A 19,489-nucleotide genomic window follows, 5' to 3' on the forward strand; every position below is an offset into this window, starting at 1 on the left:
ATAGCACACGAGATACACATACACGCATACGTACAAACACACAGACGATGCTGAAGCGAAAGTATCAGACGGAAGGATCTCTATCTTTTCGTGCCGAGCGTAGCGCGTGTGTGCCCTTAGTACTGCTGTGCACATTCTATGACGTACTACTCGCTGGATATAGAAGAACAAACGGAAAAAGAAAGAAATAGGGTGGGAGGTAGAAAATGGAAGAAAATGCATACATAAAGTCCCGGAGCACTATCGCGGATACAGGCAGGATTAGTTAAGATTAAAGCTCTCTCGCCCCCCCCCTCTCTCTCTCTCTCTGTATAACGTGCGCCAGCCCGCAAGCTCGATATATATCTACGTACATATACTTTTCTACGCTAACTGCTACACCCCCTGCTGTCCTCTCGGCAAACCGTCCCTCCTTCTTTCATATTACGCTTATAGTACTTTTTTTCAACTCGAATACTTTTTTTCTAACTTTCTTCGAATGCATCCACGGTGGCGTGTTTGAGGCTTGCTCGCGCGCACGACTAAAAAAGATGAAAATTTTCCTCAGCCCAGTTATAGCTGTGGAGCGCGGCGGGCGCGCGCGTGACTATCCTGGCGCGAATCTTAAACCTCCGCTCGTCTTAGAAAGAAACTTAAAAGGTTATATACTGCTTGTATATGTATATAGGTCTAATACACGACTGCGCCGTATTTTCCGCCAGACTCGACACACATTTCGCGCAAGGAATTAAGCTGTCTGCGCGGCGCAGGGTATGCTACTCTTCGCAAACTTTTCTCTCTCTCTCTCTTTTCGCTTTACTCGTATTCGAGATGGCAGGATTATAGAGCAGGTGTACACGTTAAGGCTCGATCCACGTAAATGTATACATACATTTTTTTCTATTTTTTTCTGAACGATAATGCAGTAGACTATACGTACGTATTTATATTTTGCTGTATAAGAAGCTGATGTAAGTTACTATATTCGAGACTATTACGTGGGCGCACGTTCGCCATGCCAGAAAACTGCTATGTTACTTATTTTGACACGATGTCTCTCCTTCTCTTTTTTTGTTATGCGCGCATCAAAAGATAATAAAGAGAGGAGAAAAAATAGGGTAAAGGATAAAAATGTAATATTTTATTCTCTTATAGTTTGTGTCGAACAGTAACTGTATTTGTTTTGACGCGTAATAGCGTAAACATAATAACGCGTATACATACAAATTCTCCGTCGTTGTAGTAGTTGTCGATACGACGTAAGCCACAGCATCGCTATAAATTTTCTTAGTCGAGCAAAAATTTTATATTTCCCATTGTCGGATGCTCGGCGTGAAAAAGTGGCGTCCACGAAAAAGCGTGGTGAAAATAAATTTCATCCACCCCTGCGTCTGTCAATGATAATTAACTTTTCGAGTAACCACACCGATATTTCAGTTAAAAAAAAAACATTTCGAACGACACCATTACATCAGTTGAAAAACTTTTACGTAAAATACTCAAGAATCGCCGCACCAATATTTCCCAAACTGAAGATATAGCTCGAGATATTATGCTGAGGGTTGGTGTTCATATTGTACATGGCTTTATGCTAAATTTGGATATCCTTGAGTACTGAGTTTGCCTTACAAGCAAGATGCCTCTGCAGATCGAAAATAGAAAGATGAAGTGACTTAATGTTATAGGCCTTGGCAATATCTATATTTTAGGCATGCGGTTATATTGTTCAGCTCAGCTGAGAAGCTTTCATACGCTCACATATATCCAGGATTTCTCTTGTTCTCGGTCTTAGACCAATGGTCTACGACTAGTCTCCCCTGATCAATGAATACTTTGCCTTTTGTTCTTATTACATAGGCCGTATGGAACTATCGATATCTGAAATATCTTGAAACAGCAATCAAAATTTATAACGAACTTTTATAGTTGTACTTGAGCCTTAACCTCGAGCCTATGATATTTCAACAAACGCTGTAATACAAAAGGTCGATGGAAGCAACAAAAAAATCAGAAAATAAACGCGCGCGTGCGCAGGCCCTTCGAAACATCTGCAGAACACTCGAGAATTGAAAACAATCGTCCCACGGAAGTTCACATATTTTGTCGATGCTCGTCTATTCTTTGATTGTCCATTGTTCAAACTTTGACGTCGAGAAAAAACTTGGATAGTCCATACATGTGCGACGAAATTCGTGCTATAGCGCATATACACCGCACTGCAGAGTATTCACACGCACGCATGGAAATCGTTTGACACTTGAGCGTCATGCTCGCGAACGCTGAACGAAATTCACTCTGATTTTCTCGAAGGAAAGCGTGCTACAAAAATTCATTGCTCTTTCTTCCTCATGCTCAGCTTGAAACTTATGGCCATGGTATTTGCATGTTTACGGATCTGTCGCTTCGATTTGACTGTTTTTCGCATCTTTGTCTAGAAGTTGAGTGCACTCTTGAAGCAACGTTTTTGCGATATCGCGAGCGCGTATAAATTTTTCTGGCAAACACGCGCGCATGAATGAAAGAAAAAAAATATCACGACAAACTCGAATGACGTAACTAACATTTGTGAGGACAAGTAAGGTTAAAATGGCTTCCCAATAGAACTCTACAAAGACAGAGAGAGAGAGAGAGAGAGAGAGATAGAGAGAGAGTAACATTCACCGATGATTATTATAAATTTACAATTCGCGTATATATATCACCCTCTAAAGCAGTATGAGGCATGTATTACGAGAATATGATGTATGCTAAGTATATACTTTGCTCTGATTTTTATGTTCCAAGCAAATAAAAAGTTCCCCGTCGACGACGACGACGATGACTACTACTGCTGCTGTGAACAAGACACGAAAGAATAAATGCTTTCGCTTGATGCTCGCTGAAACGGATAAACAGCATCCCATTTTTTTTTTCAATGAAAGCACAGACCACGGAACGCGTCACGTGTTTAGTAAGCGCATACATTCACATACATGAAAATTTCGATGTATGCAACTTTGTTTTCCATACTTTCTTTGAAGGTAACGCAAAAAAAAAGAAAAATCTTATCTCCCGAGCAACGTTGGTTTTTACGCTTTATTATCGTAGTATGAAATCTGAATTTTCAAAGCTTGCACAACAACACTGCACAATAATAACGCATACGTAGTTGTAGCTCGTCTTTATGAGATGCTGAATGTAACTTTCCGCTGATTACTTTTGATTATTGTGCCCGCTTCAATAAGCTGGCCGACCGTAAAACTTGAGATCGCGTCGGGATTGTTGAATCACCTGTCGTAAATAATGATAATAATGGATGCAGCTGGTTATGCTCTACTGGATAGTTTCATTTCATTTCTATGAATAGGAAAATACTATACAGCATCTGATAGAGCTTGTCCCGCGTACTTGCTCGAATGCACCGATGCTAAAGATTGCAATCTTAATAGAGCTTGCGCCGAGACATGCGTCATACGAAACGGAGCTTAACCGAAAGTGCATACGACCGTTTTTAAAGAAAACGACACACGTTTTCAAAAGAACAGCTGTTGAGCGCAGTTATCCGTATATCATGAAGACAATAGGTGTTTGGTATTGACGGATAATGAATATCATCGACGTAAAGTAAATCAAATCCGTAGGCACTTGATAAAAACGTACATAAATATACAAATTTATATCGGGAGCACGTTAATATGTAAACGGGTCCCGTGCGAGTGAGCTTATCGAATTTCATGCATTAAAAGCTCGCACCAACTGATCGTGTAGAGCCAAAAATTTTCTGCCTTTATGAATGAAAAAAAGTAAAACAAGAGCTAGGCTCTGTGTATATGTGTGCGTTTGTGTGTATTGCGTAGTCAAAAAGCGACAACAAATTTGAAGCTCGTGAAAAAATTTACGACTCCGCGTGTGCTGCGTGTGTACGTTAGTGCACAGAGTAAAAGATATATATCACAAACGTGTGTATAATATAGAGCTTTTATAGAGGAGGGACGATAGTATGAGCTTGAAAATTTTACAGCCGTATACTCTGCCGACAAGAGAGAAAGAGATAGAGAGAGAGAGCTGTATACCATATACGTACGCCACTACCAAGTGTACTATGTATACTCTCTTGGCTTTACTTAGAAAGTGAAAAATGAGCGAACGGTATACTCTCAATCATGCTCCAATTTTTCTTTACTTTAAGACGACGTACAGCAGCAGCAGTACCGGTACGGACGGCAGCGACCGTATTGAGTAAAATATTTATCTCACTCTACTGCTATTTCATTTTTTACTCGCTTTTGCCCTTTACCCAAGCTCCGGCTCACTTTGCCGTGCAGATTGATCCTTTTTTTTTACGAAAAGCTCTATTCATAGAGCAGCAGTGCAGCAGCGATATTAGTATTATTCATCTTTCATAAAAAAACATATCGTCATCGTGTGTCCGAAGCTACTTTTCGTTTGTATAAGCTCGATCTCTTGTGTAATTTCGCACAAAGCTCGCATACTTTAGGACAAAGGGAAAAGTTTAACGCTTATCTTTTCACGATATTATTTTTGTAATCATTGCAAAATTCCACGCTAATCCCCGTTTGACTACGAGTAAGCTTGTAAAATACAAAATATTAAAGTCTCATAAATCCTGTATTTATTATAACTCATTGGTGTTTCTCTGAGTTAAAAATATCCAGCACAGCCTCTGAACGCAATCGTATTAAAGTTATATTTTATACATCACAAAACGCGTTTGATCAGTGCACTCTTCGGTCGTTTTCGTGAGTACAAGCACTAGAGTAACATCATAATCCTCGATGCCACTGGCGCGATCGCTTCATCGAGCCCTGACTTTCATCCAACCAGCGTGCCCATATGTGCATGAATAAAAGAAAAAAAAATAGAACCCTCACAATCATCGATTGAAACGGCGTACGTTAAATATACATACACAAGTATAAGCGTGCCGAGCTTGCAGCTCTCTATTTCCATTGTCAACGTTGCTGCAGTTGTGCTCCATGTATATATGCATAATAATAATATTACTGCGCGCGCACGGCCTGTTGGCGCGCTCGAACGCGTGCTATATAATCAGCCAGCAGAGCTTGTAAACGTTAATACAATGCATACACGATCGAGCAGGTGAGCGAGATACAGGATTAAATCCCCTGCTCTGCTACCATCACGAGCAAGCCATGGCGAATGAGAAGGTAAAAATTGTGACTCCCCTGCAACTCGCACATATACAACGAGAGGGGCCGAGAGTATCTGAGAGCGTATAGATGCCCGCGCGCTCTCTCAGCGGCAGCTAGCAAACCCGGCCGTGTTTCGCAAGCTCCAACATCGATTATCGCGCGCAATGTCCAGCGTGCTTATATACGTCCGCGCGTGTGTATACGTTATACGCGCGAGGCCGTACTTTATGCGCGTCGAACACGAGCTCGTTTAATATACAGAGCTAATGCAATGCAAACAAAAGGATCTGCCGCCGCCAACGCTGCTGGCCTGGCGCTAGTTCAACTATAAGCGCGCAGCAACACACGGGACGAGCAAACGATAAATATCGGGCGAGAACGTGTATTTCGCTCTTGGTCGATTATCGTATCAGTATGAGCGAAGCTCGACTATGCACGGCTGCACACCGAGTCCGCGCGAGAGAGGAGGTAGCGCAAGAGCAGTTTACGTTGCAGAAAATTGCTTAAAAATGTTTATTATTCGCGGACAAACTGCGTTACATCAAGGGCGGCGAGATTGCCTCTCGCATATGATGAGATGCGCGCGTGCGATGCACAACGCCGCCACGTATACGCGTGTTCGGTATACAACGCGGAGTAAGAGAGATTAATATTACTGAACGCACACACATACACGCGCTTTCCAGGCGATAGCCGAGCTTTAACGACGAAATGCTTGATGTACCTAAAACACGTATATAGCTCGAGTCAAGTTGAGATGGTACGTAAACGCCCGAGCTTGCAGCGAGCGGAGCTGCCTGTGCATGTATAATACTACTACGTACGTGTAGCTGCGCGCGTCTACTTCATAGTTGTGCTCAGCAGCCAGCCTTGACTGCCATAATGGCTTGCGGTAAGCAAACATTGACGTAATTTTCGCTTCACGAGCACACCGAAGCAAACGGAGTTGGTGTGCGCGCGCTTGATCGACGAGAAACAACTTAAGGCGAGTATTACAACAATTTGAAATGAAACATCTATGTTTTATTTTTTTCTTGATTAAAAACTAAGTTGCAATAATCTTTACCAACTTGATTTTACTGTAAATTATTAATGTTGACAAATTTGATGTGTAATGAGGCCAAAGAGCTCAATGCTCGTACGAAATTTAGTGTCTTTTAAATAATAATGTTTAAAAATTATATTTTCAAAATTAAATAACAATTCAATTGTTAAAAATGATGATTTATTCTGCTAGCCATGTGACTTTTAATTTATTTTAAAATGCTCGAGAACTTTTAATTTTTATTTGTATACAAATATGGACTATTGCAAATCAAGCGTGATGTGTCAAAAGAATAACTTTCAAACTAACAAGGAGACCTCTCACCTTCGGGTCATGGATTTTGCCCAAACTTTTTTTGGTGATTCAGGACAGTTAGAAAACATGCCCTGTTATGTTAGTTTATGTGAATATGCCCCAGAAGCCTTAGATAAAAAATAAAGGGCCAAATAATAAAAATAAGCGTATATAGTGCAATAAATATTCATTTCCTATCCTCAAACTATTTTTGTCTCTTATTTTAAACTCCTGGTTCTGTTTAGGTACTTGAAGTGTTAAATTAGTTAGTGAAAAGTGTTTTGATAAGAACTTGTCGGATCTCCAGTGCTTGTATTAAAATAATAATTATTTGAAGCGTTTAAGGCCATACGTATTGAAATTAAGCGCTTTATAATGTCATAAATTAAGCAATATTGCAATGTTTTGTGTCATGAGTGAGATCCAACAACTTCTTAACAATGAAATGTAATGTTTTCAAAAACCAGGTGTTTAAGATAAGTGACAAAAATAGTTTGAGGATAGGAAATGAATATTTATTGCACTATGTACGCTTATTTTTATTATTTGGACCTTTATTTTTTATCTAAGGCTTCTGGGACATATTCACATAAGCTAACATAACAGGGCATGTTTTCTAACTGTCCTGAATCACCAAAAAAAGTTTGGGCAAAATCCATGACCCGAAGGTGAGAATCTCCTTGTAAGTATGCACTCTTAAAAAGCACGTTAAAAAATGAAAACCCTGAAATTTTAAGCCTTCTCTAGACCCATTCCTCGTGGATCTACAAGGGTTCAAAGTTGAATATTCATTTTCTGATGTTATTCTGCTTGTTATTCCGTTTTTCTAGGGTTTATATCAAGATATTATTGAATCATGTTCGTGTATATAAAGTTTGTTGTTGAACTCAAAACCCCTTCCAAACGATAAAATAAAAGAAAAAAATTGCAACTTTTACTTTTACATAATCAGGAAAATATTAGACAACATTTCATAGCATGTGAAGGATTAAAAATCATGATTTTATCCTCATCGTCGGTGACGATTGACCGAATTGAGCCCAGTGGAATGTAATGCGTATCAAAAACTGTGATTTGTGAAGGGAAAATTTTTTATGTAACTTTGATGTGGCTTATATTTGGTAAAGTTAAAAACTTTGAGCAACCCAAAAGAAGTACTTTTACAATTCAAAAAGCTACTTGAAATAAAAAATCAAATGTTTTATCTGCGACAATTTATGCGTCGGAATATTTGAAACGTTCTATTTAATATGTCTAATTTATTTCCGGGGTAAATTACAATCATCAGCAGGGCGGACACACCTACTTGCCTCAGCTCTCATGCATTTTATGATACAGCGACTCCTAAGATTATATTCGTTTAATTATACAGAAGGAAAAATTACTAGCGACGGTTCCATCTCGACGGTACTTTGGGGCTGTATAGCCAAGCGCTCCTCGTTCTCCCTTCATTTCACATTTGTCGTTGCTGTCTCTGTCTGCTGCTGCTTCTACTCGCATACGCTTCCACGCGCGCGCGCCACAGACGATATAATCGTGACCGTCGTGTTCCAGCATCCCCACCTGGTATTTCAAGTATTTTTTTAATTATTTTCAACTGCTGGGGTTATACTTACACCGTGTGCGGTGGCTAACTCTCGGCTGTGGCAATGCGAGAAGCCTTTTTTCTCTCTCTCTCACTCCCCTCTCCTCTTTTTCGAAGAATTCTACCTTCGCGTCTGGCGCGTGGCGTGTAACTACTACCACTACTACGAGCCAACCGACTGTGTATAAGAGCGCAGATTAAATGTTGTTCGAGCGAGGGGTAGAAAAGCTCATTTCAAACTGATTCAAGTGCCAAGATTAACTCGTTAGTGCGTGTAGTTAGCGATTTCCCTGCTTGCAATTATTCTTTGTGCCCGTGCGCGATGATCTTTAACGAGAGGAGAGATTTATATGAATAAACGTGAAAAACTAAATATATTTCTTTAATATTCCTAAAACTTGAAGATTAATTCGGCCGATTCCAATTTGTTTGAATGATTAAAATATTCATTGAACAGTCCGTAGGTGTTAACTACGCTAGATGTAAAACGCATCTCAATGAACTAGTGCATGAATGTATGGACATGCGTATATTACCAAGGGCATATTAGGAATTAAACGCAAATATATACGTTCCGCGTCAAACCACATAAAATTAATTAAAGCGCTGCACGTCATGTTTGTGCATTAAACAGATCGCTAAAGAGGGAGCTTGAGAGGTTTTTTTTTTTTGAGCGCACGTTCCTCTGTAATATCTGAAAATTAATGTACACGTAAAGGACACACCTATGACAGCTCATGTAGTCGTGTAATTTTGATTGCGCTTATGGGGGATGATGCGCGATCGTGTCCCAAAACACATATTGCAACTCGACTCGACGTATCGGCACGAATAGTAATTACGCGCACGACTCCCCCCACGCTCCTCCCTCCTGTATAATACAGGGTGAATTAAAATTTCGTTATAAAATTGCTACCTTGCGTTCAAATTAGCCCCACGGAACTGCGAGTGGGAAGAAAAAATGGAAATTACCATTACGGTTGATTACAGCGTCTCATCGAAATGAACTTTTTAATAAATCAATCGGTCAAACGAAAACACGTATGCGCGCACACGATTATTATTACGTGCGGCACACGCGGGAGAGCTCGATCAAATTGCAGCACCAGCTTTTTTTTCTCTACACGCAGGGGTAATCGACTTTTAGTTAGAAACAGTATATACCCTGGAAAAGATATAGCACGGGCGAAAGTGCGAGAAAAAAAGTGTATATCCTATCGAGCGCGCTGTAGCATATAGAAACGTTGCGAACTTGTCGAGAGCTAGTCAAATAGATTCATCTATGCGCGAAACTAGCGCAGCGTGTATACGCGTCCCCGAAGACTCATAACTCGAATTTTGATGATGCAAAAGTCGGCCACGCAGACTCATACAGGCTGCACGTGCATAACGTACTCTCATGCATACATATACCGTATGCAAGGAACAGATAACGAGGGAGTTTCACACAGGTGATCTCTAATCGCGGTCGACGCCGCTCGCGCGCGCGATTACGCGGTTACTGAGTTTTGCCTAGATCCAAAAACGTACATACGTTTACTACTGCCTCGCTTTCTCTCTCTCTCTCTCTCTCTCTCACTCTCGAACTCGAACTCGAGCGAACGTGTAAGATGGATGGTTATACGATCCATCATTCAGCTTCACACACGTGTAGCGTTGGCTCGATGTTCATCGTGATTATTCGCGCCTGTGCCCTGCAGTAGCAGCAGATTTTCTACACACCAAGCGCCAATATATAAGTCTCACAAACACATGGAGCTCGCACAACTACTGTACTGCACTGGCTGCCGTATACCGAGGCGCACGGTGCCATGTATACGGACTCTAACGAAGTTTTGAATCGATCTTGAAAGAGTTAACGAGTCCGGGTGCCCGCTAGTGCCTGAGAGAGAGAAAGAGGGAACAAACTGCACACGCCACTGTATCGGGGCTGAGAGGCTGAAAAAGTTTAAAGGATTGGGAATGCAGTGATTAGAAGAATAAAGTGCGCGTGGCACCCGATGATGGAAGAGGTGTTGTAGCCGACTAAATAACCATCGATAAGGGCTGTGGTTTGCCAAGTTTTCTTTTCAACTGGATTGATATGGCTCGAGCGTGAATATTCAATTGAATAGCTAGTGACTATAATCTAATCTACTAATTTGGCTTTTAATTATTTTTAAGATTCTTTACAAACTTTTTTTATGTAGATCGCTTTATGTTCTTTCGATCATTCAAAAAATAGTTTGACTTTTAAATGCGATCTAGTATTTACAACTTATATTAGTTCAAAAACGGTTTTGACGCACAGTTTATCGTAAATAATTATTTCAAGAATAGAACCCTATATCATTCGAAATTGTCGACTCATTGCATTTAATCGTAACCCTATAATATCAGTATGTTCGTACAACGGCGTTCAAGTTATGCCAACAATGTCGAATTGCGAAAATTATACCGCTCAACGCTGCGCACAGTGATGAAAATTTCTTTGTCTCGAGGTCCGCGGCTCGCATATAGCCACCACTGATACGTCGCGTATATATTCAGTCCGTATTCGTACGTTTCCGAGCATATTACGCGACCCACGTGTCTATCTCAACCGCTCGCATAACTCGTTAAAGTCAACTTGATGTTTCTGCACATACTCGAAATTAATGCAAAGTCCTCATAAGTTCAAGTAAAAAAAGTCATCAAGTTACATATTAGCAAACTTTTATATTCATCTCATCGCGTACGCGGCCCAGCCAAGTGTAATAAACTGATAACTTTTTTTCGTAGGATCAAAACGTTTATAATTTCAAATGCAGAGAAAAGAAGAGAGTCGGTTAAACATTAAACTGGAGCCTTGTGATACTGCCAGTGGCAGTTGAACAAGCAGAAAAAGATTGCATTCGACGCGATAACGAGGATGCAACATGAGTACAGCATTATAAAATAAAAAATCAAGAACAAAATTAAAAACAAAGTAACGAAGAAACGTTTGCGGTCTCGATCTTGTACTACATTTCAATGTTTTGCTACTGCTCTGCACGCTCGATTTTTTTCGCCTTTATCGACACAGTAAGTGAAGGGAAAATATAAAAAATTCCTGTTTGTACGTATTGACGAAAGTTTTGAATACATTACTCATCAAATTCTGCGAGAGCAAATAGGTTCGCATATGAGTATTAATCGAAAGTAAGCCGAGGGTACGTGTACGGTGAAGCGTACATACACGATATACGTTCGATGCCCTCTTCCCATACATCTATGCTGCTTTGCCATATGCACGAGTGTAGTAGAGTAATGCTGCTCGCAGCAAAAGCTTCGGGGGCAGAGTAAAAATTCAGTCGACCATAGCGACAGACGGCAGCTTCGCGAGCTTTCACGGCGAAGGGAAGGGGTACTCGTTTTCAGGCATGGAAATGCCGATAACAGCATACATATCGTACATAGCATTATATACATAGACCTACCTTTTGCCCACTTACACTTTTAGAACTTTATTTTTAACTTACTCTCTTCTTTTATTTTAAACTCTTTTTTACGTAGGCTTCTTTTTTTTCAGCTGTTTATTTACAGTAAAGATACCTGTGAGTTGATGTCTCAGAGAGAACCAGTACGCGTAATCGCTATAAAATTTTGAATATAACTGAATTTGTACTTTTAATTAATAAATATTTGTACTTCGGCATTCGTAGACTAAGCGAAAAAAATTTTGCCGGTGGGAACGATCTATAAAGCTCAATAGCATATCCATAATCGCAGTGAACTTACAATTGGGGTAAAGTTTATTTCTCGTATCTAACTAGTCCTATTCTGATTTCTAGAAGAGCCTTACTTTCTCACGAATAAACGGTTTACTTGAACATTTAAAGTGTAAAAACTTGGGTTTTCTAATATGCTACACCTTAGATCAAAATCTCACGTGAATTTTACACTAAATATAATCGTTATTTTTTTGTCAATCTTCAAAGGATCGAAAAAATTCTGTAAAAACAGCTTATTTTTGTAACCAAAAATACGATTAAAGTGTGGAAAAAATCTCTGAACAACTTAACAAATAATATCGGAAATGAGAATGATGGAAATTTCCTATTTTCGGTTCTTCAAAGAATGAAAATTTTCTGCATTTATTAAACAATTGAAAGTAATAAAAAGTTTAAAGTCAATAACACGCTTTCATAGATGTGACAGTGCAAAGCTTTTTAGTCTGCTCTCTCTTGTCAATAAGCTGGATTAAAAATGAGAAAAAAAATGAAAACGTACCAGAGATTTTGGAAAAAAATTATTTGTGGTTTTCAAAGCAGCTATACGGCCGGTGTAAATCAACGCAAAAAAGTTGAACAGAACAAAGCAAAAAAAAACTAAACAAATATGTTTCGTGCACGTGCATAAATGCACGTGCAAATGAAAAAGTGAAAAACCAATTTCCAGGCACTTTCCGCATTCTAAACATTGAGAGCGCGCGCGCGAGCGAGATGTACATGCGCGAGAGCGCATAAAGTCCGTCTGTTGGGGTGTTATTTCCTTTTCGCACACTGCAACCACACCGATTCTTACTCCTCTTTTTATTTTGCATGTTTTTTTTTTTTTTTAATTCAACTGATAAATCCGAAGTATTGAAGCATGTATTTGCATTTATGTTTTCGCGTGCAGCTGTTATAGAATACGAGAGCGAGCGATCGCGCGACGCGGAGAGCATACTAAAACGAGAACATCTACATGCTCCGTACGTGTAATATTTATACATGCGTCGTTCGCGTACCGCACAACTCGCTAATTGCGACTAAGCCTGTTTTTTTCTATATTTTCAGTCGAACGATCCAATCTCTCTCTTTCTCTCGTTCTACCGTTCGCTTAAACACGTATATACATAAAGAGCAAACAAGGCAATTAGTAAGACGAACAGCACCATCATCGCACACTTGCAGTCGGTTCACACGCACACATATACACGCATACACAGACGCTCTCATGTAAGCTGCGCGTTCAAGTGAATTCATCAGTCTCTCGTGGGGATAAGCGAAAGTAGGAGGTATAGAAGCAGTCTGTATGTGTGTGTGTGTGTGTGTGTATGTGTGTGTGTGTGTGTGTGAGAGAGAGAGAGAGAAGTCGACGCTACTAACGCATGCAAATACCGTGGTTGGAATAAATTTGCAAGTCGATAATCCCTTCATAGTCGTAGCCACTGGTGTAGATCGTGAAGCAGCAGCAGTAGCAGCAGCATCGGCCTATGCCTCTCTCCACGTGCACTAGAGCTTACCAAGTGTGTGGCATACAAGCATATATAGAGGCGTGTAAGAAGGAGTATATAGTGGTGCATATCGAGAGGTAGTCGGTGGTGGCAGTAGCTACAGCGCAGAGCCGAAGAAAAAAAGCTGAAAAAGGTGTATGCATACATATATATGGAAGCGATAGAATTCGATGATGGCGATGATAATAGAGTGTAGGCAAGCACCACGTGCTACGCGTACTACTAATTCATTATAAGCTTTGGCACTCGACCGAGTCTGCGCCGGCACCGGGCTACTGCGTGCACAGCTTGCAAGCTCGAGCTTGGATCGTATATGTATCCGACACGGTAGCGACACCCAAATGCTCATGGCTACGCGCATACGGTATATTGTAAAATATTATACGTACACGATGAATGATACGGCGCCCCATACGCGACTGGAAATTGTGCGCGACGAACGAACGTGCCGCGTAGGAAAATATATATCTACTGCCATGCATGTAGATATTATCTGAAATGCCTCGCTGCACGAGCGCTGCAGTGGGCTGCTGAGTGTAACGTCTGCTACCGCTGCACGAAGTATATAGGGCTGCGCGTTGTTACAACGGACTAAGAGTGTGCGAGCATATCTCCCTCACTCTCTCAAAGCGAGCTCCTCCCGCAGCCACTACAGCCTCTATATTCTTCTGTGTGCATATAGAGCGAGCCTCGCGTGAAATTCACGTTAAGAGGATTTCATGCTGTACACATAATGCGCCATGGCCCATGCTTGCTCGACCCCCTACACACACACACACACACACACACACACACACACACACACACACAAGAGTTTGAGCTTCAACATCTTCATAACAGACCTCGAGCGTTACAATATCGTTGCTTCATATACTCTCACGCAAGCATCTCCATATAGTAATACGTATTTTCATCAAAAAGTCGCAGCAGATCTTCGTAAAGGCAAACATACAAAAAACCTCACGCGATATTACCATAACCATGAGCTTCCACGTGAATCACTTTTTGTGTATTTTTCACAAAGACAAACCTAATTTGAAGTAAACATCTAATAAGGAAATACAGATTATCGATCAATATTGTAACAATTCTTATTTTACGATTAAAATACGATAAAATCTGCGATTTATCGCTGTATACGTGTAAATTCCTTTGCGTATCAAGTGAAAATTCAAGCTTGATTACATATTAATATATGAAGCACTTTATTAAATTATATAGGAAATACACACCGTTCAATCTTGTTTATAAATACATGATGAATACTATATATGTAAAATTAGTGAATCTCTCGATTCGAGCTCTGATGGCGGAAAGATCAGGGGGAGAGCGAGAGAGAGAGAGAGAGAAAGAAGGAAATGCCACGGAACGTTTGTCACGCAGTAATCATCGTCATCGTCATCGATGGCAAATAACATTTTACGCGTTGCGGTCTATCGATCTTTCCTCGTTCAGCAGCTCCGTACGCACACGTACTCACATATATACGAATACTATTCGTATGATCTAATTTTTCGAAAGGACGAGCATCGCCCGATATGCCAATCTAGTGTAATCATTCCTGGCATGGCTGGACTCCACTGCATATATCCAATTCTGCTACGGGTAGCGGCGGCGGCGGTGGCGGCGGCAGCGGCTAGGTTAGTCGGGTGCGTGCGGCCGGGCTATGAAAATTACGTCCGCGCGCGCGAGCGAGGCAAACCAGCGGCAGCGGCGAGTTGTTATAGATTAGAACTGTAATACCGGACGAACGAATATAGAGATTTATGACTTGCAGACCGACGACGAGCTCTACGCTGAACGTGTACGTGTACGCTGGTGTTTTGCATTGGCCGAGCTCCGAGCAGCCCCGAATAATATATAATGTAAAAGGGATGAAAGTTTAGTTCTTTGATTGCCAAAGTGGACCTAAAATAGTACCTGAAAAATGAATGATCTATCCTTTTTTTCTCGATTCTTTATCTATTTTTGAAAAATAAATTTTTAAAACAGAGTCACAAAGCTGTTAATGTTTTTGAAGCGATCCATGAAAGCTGTACGGATAAAAAAAGAGCAGCAGTACTGCCAAGCTTTGGTCGGACATCGGGTAAATATAATATAAATAAAATCCCGTTATTGCTGCTACTGCTGTGACGCATTCATGCACATAGGTGGGCTAGCGGTAGTCTAAGAGCCATCATATCCGTACAACGTCACATACGTATACGAGCGTGGATATGTAAAAAGAAAGGGATAGAGAGGAAGAGAAAAGTATGTAGTAAAGGCTTTTGAAGATTCAGACTAACATGGAGAGCTGGCATTGTGCCACGCAAACGAATATTGCCAATAAACTGCCAATCCAATTTAGCCAAGCGGAAAATATTGCCCTCGCGCCTTTTTTACTCACCGACTCGCTCTCTCTCTCTCTCTCTCTCTCTTTCTCTCACTTTCGTTCCCTATCATCGATTGCATGTATCATAATTCAAATGAATTCTACACAAGGCTCACAAATTACGAAGCCGTGCTGATTCTTTTTACGAAAGAAAAGGAAACAAAATTATCAAAAGTGTTTATTTATCGACGATAAATTGATCTGCACTTGCTTTTACTTCTACTCCAAACACGTGATTATATTTTTTCGTTATGTTTTTCGATATTTGAAGCGAGATTCGTATGTGCAACGCTAATTCGAAATCATACGACTATTCATGGCTGCACTGCCTCGTTGCTCACACACATACATACACACACATAATAAACGTACGTGGAAGCGATTTTCCTGGTCAGCAATTAGCAAATGTGTTGAAGCAATCAGGTCGCCACCACGAGGCCGTATCTCGTGCTCTCTTCTCCCTTGCCCTCTCGACACGGCGCACTAAACGGGCTGTCTGATGCGTTGCATAACAGAAATCCCGCGTATACATGTTAATATGTAACGAATTAATGTGATTCATTTGTACGTGATATTTATAAGAGCAAATATTTTATTTTCGTGCGATTAATCATTTGTTTTTATTTGCTTGTTTTTGCAGGTCTCGTGGATGCGCAAACGGGACATGCACATACTGAGCGTTGGCATACTCATGTATACCTCTGACCTGAGGTTCCAGGTCATACACCCGGAAAAATCCGACAACTGGACGCTACAAATCAAGTCACCACAGAAGCGAGATTCCGGAATTTACGAGTGTCAAGTAAGCACCGAGCCCAAGATGTATCTCAATTACAGCCTCAACGTCATCGGTGAGTGATGCACGATTTGATTACTCCAAATTAATTAAACCCTATGTACTGAGCGAACCGTACGAGGTACGTTTCTATGCATGCCGCTCGTTTGATGTATCGCAGTTATTCAATTTATACATTAGATTGGAGAGATTCAATATTCATGATTGCGGCTTGCAACTGCAACAGCGCTGCTGTCTATGTTTTTAATTTGAAATCAATCAAGTAGTGTTATTACTTGAGTGTAACTTTTCCAAAGAAAAAGCTACTTTAAAACTTGCTGCCTTCAAAATATACTCTGTATCAACTTTTTTTTTCGTTAAGCTACAATTCAATAAAATATCTCTCACAATTTTTACTTTAAGAATATAAATTCACTCAAAAGCCTTGCAAAACTAATTGTCTTGCTCCAGTTTTCATTCGAATTCGGGTGTCGAATTCAATATCGATAGATGCGTCACAAATTATTATTGCCTAGAGAATCCCGAGAACTCGATTGTATACAAACAAAGGAATACGGAGCGTAAGGAATTTTGCGGCTCAACGAACGCGAGCAAAGCCGCTGCTCCGCGCGACCTAATCAGTTTCTATTTGACCATAGGTGCATAGATAGATATATTAGCGTCCAGCAAACGTCCCTGAAGTTGGCTTTAGTGTGCGAATTTATCAAAACCGAGAGCGACCTATCGTCGATATTCGACATAATGCACACACAGATACGTAATCATTAGTAGCTTCGGACTCGTTTGATTAATTCTGATTATTATTGCAATTCCTAAAGGACTGTTTGCACTGGTTCGACGCTGGAACGACATTCTCTAGAAAGAGCTGCAGTTGTTATTACGACATTCGAGGCAAAATTACTCAAATTTTTCCTTCTTGCCAACATAAAATGCCTAACTCTTGCTTTCTATGTTTTGTCGTTTTCTTCTTGAGGCAAAGAAGTATAAATACAGCCAAAGACATTCCGTGCAGGGCCATAGATCACCGAATAGGATCAGTGTGACAGCAACAGAATGCAGCAACGCAACCGCACAAAAATATTGCTTTCTTCATATACAGCGCTTTCCTCGAGTGCACTTTCGCGACACCCGAAACTCCACGTGTGTACTTTGTTTCAGGAGCTTGCAGTCGTTACATCACCTAAAGAACATGAAGCAGATCACCACTATCGTCAGACTGCGCACGATTCAACGTAAAAACGCAATATTACACTCGCTAAAAATTCCATTTAAAATGATTAAAATGTATACACAAGAGCGAATGGCCCTGCGCGTAACTCTTTCCGAGCGGGGAGCAAGAAAATTCGGCTGCACAAAGTAAGTGTGCGCGCGTGCAGAAATATATTATTATATATATACCCATCGTTGACTTTAATGAAGCAGCTCGCCGTATAGCGGATTAACCGTACTTCTGGGCTTGCCACGCGCACCCGAGTTAACTAGAAATTGTCATCTCTTTGACGTACAAAAGCATCAGGGTTTCTCTCTCTCTCTTTCTCTCTCTCTCTCTCTCTTTCTCTCTCTCTCTCTCTCTCTTTCTCGCTCTCGCGGCGCTTCTGCTCGCTCTTCGGCTATGTGTATAATATAGTCATTCGTATAACTCGGGCATTACGCTATATGTAGGGCGCAGTAGCTCTGGAAAATTTTCAGAGGAGCTGCAAATGAAGATTGACAAAGGTAATACAGCAAAAGGCTTCTCTCTCTCTCCCTCTCTCGCGTCTAGTAGCGTGAAATCTTGCGTGTAACAGCTCTACACACGTATACTGTGCGAAATGCACGACCCTCACAGAGAAAGAGATAGACACATGGATAGAACGTTTCGAGGCTTTTAAATGCGCTTGAGAGGCGAGGCAAAAATGAGAAGTGCGCTCTTGTAACTATGCTGTAGATGTTATTACTAACCTGTCTTCTCAACAGAATAAGTTACATTCAATTCTCGACGACTATCCCAATTGTTGAGTAAAGACTTTGAAGGCATTTTTACGCGGCTTGATTACACTGGTTTTTACTCGACTAATGCTTGAACAAAAATATTTTTTTTTTTTCCGGTCACATTAAAATTAATTTTGAACGAGCTTTTTCATTGTAATACCGCGGGAATGCAAATGGTGCTTTAACGTGTAATCACATTGTGCGCTGTGTAATGAGGTAAGCAAGCGAGAAAAATCGCAGAGAAAAATACACAACCGTGTAATGCTAATTATGTATACTCCTTTTTTTCGCGGCAAAGGAAATTTATGTTGTTGGAAATAATTTTACACCCGTAACGCTCGCGACTGACAAATTCGCACGCAAACGACACTTGCGAAAGCACGCGTGCGAGCTCACGCTCTGCATAAAGAGAAAGCGAGAGTTAATAAAAATTGCATAATGAGTTAATAAAAATTCTTCAACTAGAGAGTATTATATATATTAAGGACGCGCCAGTCGTTCGGTTCAATGCTGTAAAACAAATTACACATTGTGTGGCTTATACATATAACGTATAAAGAGACTGCGCGCGAGCTAGGTGAGTAATAATGCCTGCACGTCGTTGCAACCCCGGATTACACGTTCTCCCTCGTAGCACGATGGCTATATTTTGCAGGCGCGCTCTCTGCCACGCGACTAAAGGTGTATACTTATATATACGTCGTACGCTCCGCGTGTGATGTGTATGTGTGTGCAGCAAGGGCGCGTACAAGCCAAGTTTTGGGTGCGAACGAGCTTTGAAGCAGCAGCAGCAGCGCAAGAGAGGAAAAAATTAGCGTTCAAACGAGAAAATTAACGGTTTGTAGCGGAGTGTGCAGCGCGCGCAGCTGTATAGTGATTAAAATTTAGTCGTGTCGTTGAGTAACGTTTGTCCGTAGTGCTGCAGTTTTCTGCCAGAAAGAGAGAGAGAAGAGAGAGAACGAATTTGCGCCGAGAGTACTGAAATATTCCAAACGGTTTATTCAGTGTCAGTGAAAATATATGAAGGAATGACCCAATTTTCAATTTTATAGCTCACTTCCATCATACCGGTTCTAT

General features: G+C 40.8%; 1 protein-coding gene across 1 annotated transcript in view; it reads left to right on the plus strand.

The window, feature by feature from the left end:
* Positions 1 to 19,489, plus strand: part of LOC106649904 (zwei Ig domain protein zig-8-like) — a 248,372-nt gene that overhangs the window by 167,554 nt on the left and 61,329 nt on the right. Inside the window, exon 3 of the mRNA XM_023461249.1 lies at positions 16,286 to 16,496. Coding sequence (XP_023317017.1) covers positions 16,286 to 16,496 — 211 coding nt within the window. The remainder of the gene's footprint in view (positions 1 to 16,285; positions 16,497 to 19,489) is intronic.

This window comes from Trichogramma pretiosum, unplaced genomic scaffold, assembly GCF_000599845.2.
Source record: "Trichogramma pretiosum strain Unisexual culture from Peru unplaced genomic scaffold, Tpre_2.0 scaffold15, whole genome shotgun sequence".
NCBI lineage: Eukaryota > Metazoa > Arthropoda > Insecta > Hymenoptera > Trichogrammatidae > Trichogramma > Trichogramma pretiosum.